The 3,610-nt window shown below is 29.5% G+C and overlaps 1 protein-coding gene across 1 annotated transcript; it reads left to right on the forward strand.

The window, feature by feature from the left end:
* Nucleotides 1-540: 540 nt before the first annotated feature.
* Nucleotides 541-1,749, forward strand: LOC111797473 (zinc finger BED domain-containing protein RICESLEEPER 2-like). The gene has a single exon (XM_023680478.1). The coding sequence runs from the start codon at nucleotides 541-543 to the stop codon at nucleotides 1,747-1,749; it is 1,209 nt and encodes a 402-aa protein (XP_023536246.1).
* Nucleotides 1,750-3,610: the final 1,861 nt, after the last annotated feature.

Raw genomic sequence — 3,610 nt, forward strand, 5'->3', positions numbered from 1 at the left:
TGGCTACCCAATCTGAATTTAAGAAGAAGAAACCCAGTAAATCAACCGTGTGGGATCACTTTACATGATTAGAGAACAATAATAAGAGATGCAAGTGCAACTATTGTTCTAAGGAGTATGCTTGTGATACTAATTCTTGTGGAACTAGCACGTTATGGAAGCACTTAAAAAATCAGTGTAGGAAGTACACATATAAGGTGGAAGACAAAGGACAAACCACTCTAAGTTTTCAATGTTCAATAGATGGAAAGGGTGGTAGTAATATTGTTACTTCATTATTTAGTCAAACAAGATGTAGAGCATGCCAAGATGATAATTATGGATGAATTATCATTTAAGTTTGTAGAGAATGAGGGTTTCAAATTGTTTTGTAATACTGCATGTCCTAAGTTTGACCCTCCGTCAAGAGTAACCATTGCTAGAGATATATTTCAGCTCTATCTAGAAGGAAAAAAGAAGTTGAAAGATTTTTTAGTCCGTCATTCCAAGAGGGTTTGTCTTACCACTGACACATGAACTTCGTTGCAAAACATTAATTACATGGTAATCACCACACATTTTATTGATTCAGAATGGAATTTGCATAAAAGAATTCTCAACTTTTGTCAAGTTGCTAACCACAAGGGAGAGACTATTGGCAAGATTATTGAGAGTTGTTTATTGAAATGGAGAATGGATAAGGTTTTCTCTGTCACAATTGATAATGCAAGTTCCAATGATATATCTATTTCATATATTATGAAAAGGCTTAGAAGTTGGAATTCACTTGTCTTAGATGGAGAAATATTACATATGAAGTGTTGTGCTCACATAATTAATTTGATTGTGAATGAAGTGCTTAAAGAAATGCATGACTCCATTTCTAGTGTTCGCAATGCCGTGAGGTATGTTAGATCATCCCCCAAGAGATTGACAAAATTTAAGGATCGTGTTGAACAAGAAAAAATTAAATGTAAAGCACTTGTTTGTTTGGATGTGGCGACTCCATGGAATTCCACTTATTTGATGCTTGATCATGCGTTGAAATTTGAAAAAGCTTTCAAAGTATTAGAGGATGAAGAATTAGATTATGTTGATTATTTCAAAGAGGGGGATCATGGAAACAAAAGAACAGGGCCACCAACCATTGATGATTGGAAAAATGTTGGGGTGTTTGTAAAGTTTTTGAAGGTTTTCTATGATGTCAATGCCAAGATGAGTGGTTCTTTATATGTGACTTCTAATTCTTATTTTCATGAACTTTGGGGTATTCGAGAACTTTTAATTCAGTGGAGTACAAATGTGAACTCTGTTTTAAGTAACATGAGTTCAAATATGAAAGTTAAGTATGAGAAATATTGGGGCTCAGTGGAAAGAATTAATAAGTTGATATTCATAGCAGTGGTACTCGATCCTCGTTACAAATTGGATTACATATCATTTTGCTTTTCGAATATCTATGAAGATGCTATGGCTAAAGTGATGGTGGATGGCATAAAGAATTATTTAATTCGTTTGTATGATTACTACAAGTTTTATAATAATGCTCAAGATCACAATCAATCTAAATCAAGACTCACTTCTAACTCCATGAGTATGAAGATGGACACAATTGATGAAGAGAATTTGAGTGGTTCAATATTAGTATTATCAAGATACAAACGAAGAAGAGAAGAGCAACATTCACTCGAGTTAAAGAATGATGTGGATCGATATTTATCTGACCCTAGTGAAGAAGTTGATGATAATTTTGATGTTTTGGCATGGTAGAAAGCAAATGAGTTTAAGTATAGAGTTTTATCGAAAATTGCCTAAGATGTTTTGGGCGTTCGAGTGTCGACGGTATCTTCTGAATCAGCATTTAGTACAGGTGGGAGGATTCTTGATTATTTTAGGAGTTCTTTGACACCCAAAACAATGGAAGCTCTTATATGTACACAAAATTGGATCGGTAGAAAATCAACATCCTTAGATATTTCTCAACAACTTGAAGATTTGGAGATTTGTTCCAAGATTGAGACAGGTAACTCCAAATCTATTTATTGTCTATTTGTTAAGATGTATTATGTATTGTTATATCATAATTTATATTTTATTTTTCAGATGATTTAAGACCTTCAAGTTCCACCAACGTCATTCAAGAATAATTATTTTTCAATGCAAGTAAAATATTTGAAGTTACACTATGCTTTATCCAAACAATCTTAAAACGTCTTAAAACGGTACTAACTTTCAAGATGCTATTTTTCTTTGGTAGGAATTAAGAATGCAAGAGAGGGTTGGATAATTTAAAATTTTTAAATATTTTGTTGAATGTTGTAACTTTAGAATTGATTCATTTCATATCCTTTATATATTTATAGGTGATAATATGGATGCAATAGAGAGTTTGATATTTTTGATCTACAACTTCGAGTAGTAATTGTTTTATCATTTTAGGTCATACAAATTAAATTTTTAAAATTTTTTTTGGACCAACCCGAACCCTACCCGAAAATAGAGGGTTGGGTTGGGTTGGGTTGGGTTACTAATCCAACCAACCCGAACTTTTGGGTTGGGTAAAAAAAATCCTCCAACCCAACCCAACCCAACCCGGACCATGTACACCTCTACTTTTCATTGGTCGTTCTTATATCACCTATTTATTGATATTGAGTTTAGGTTTTCAATAACTATTCTTTGGTACGCTTTAATCTAGATTGAAATCTACAATTAATAAAATAAGTAAGTTATATTATGTATACATTAGATGAAAAATTATTAAATTAATAAGTAAGTTATATTATGTATACATTAGATGAAAAATTATTAAATTAATGAGTTCTAAAAAGAAATTTTATTTCGATGATTTTTTTGCAATTTCTTCTCTTGTTATTAAACTTGTAATCCTTCAATTCCTTTATGGGATAAGATCCACTCAAAAGTTTTGACACCACTTTGAAATAACATTCTTATAAGCTATATTTTTTTTATCAGACATAATGCAATCTATAAGATGTTGAGATGTAGCTTGAAGTATATTTTTGTATTTACCTTGTAAACCATATTATAAAGTGATTCAATAGCCTAGTGAGTTTTATGCCCAACAAAACGTCTAATTGAAAGAGAAAAAATAATAATAATTTCAATTATTAAAATATAAAATGAGTTCTAATATAAATACGAAAATACATCTATAATAAAAGAATAAGTACTACATATTACGTTTCTTTTGATATGAAACGAAGTAAGAATGTTATATTAATCAAGATATTCGGCTAAATATAAATTAAAACTAGTAAATAATCTTAAAATTATATTTACATAATATCTAATTAATTTTCTAATTTATTTTAAAATGTTAGTTTTACTTTGTTCTGATAAAAAAAATTTGTTAAACAGAGAAAAATATAATATATTAACAACGAATTTGAATATGATATATTGTAGCGTGACTCAAATATTATCGAAAAATAAAAATCTATATTTACATAATATCTAATTAATTTTCTAATTAATTTTAANCCAATTCCAACCTAAAAAAAAAAATCATATAAAAAATTACATTACATTTGATAAAACACTATAATTAATTTATATGAATAATTGCATTTTTTACTAGAAATTGATTATTTGTTCAATTCTGATAAAT

Source organism: Cucurbita pepo, chromosome LG06 (genome assembly GCF_002806865.2).
Source record: "Cucurbita pepo subsp. pepo cultivar mu-cu-16 chromosome LG06, ASM280686v2, whole genome shotgun sequence".
In the NCBI taxonomy this organism is placed as follows: Eukaryota; Viridiplantae; Streptophyta; class Magnoliopsida; order Cucurbitales; family Cucurbitaceae; genus Cucurbita; species Cucurbita pepo.

Excerpts from the sequence above, each read along its gene's own strand:
- LOC111797473 (XM_023680478.1), top strand. The coding sequence starts at position 541 with ATGGTAATCACCACACATTTTATTGATTCAGAATGGAATTTGCATAAA.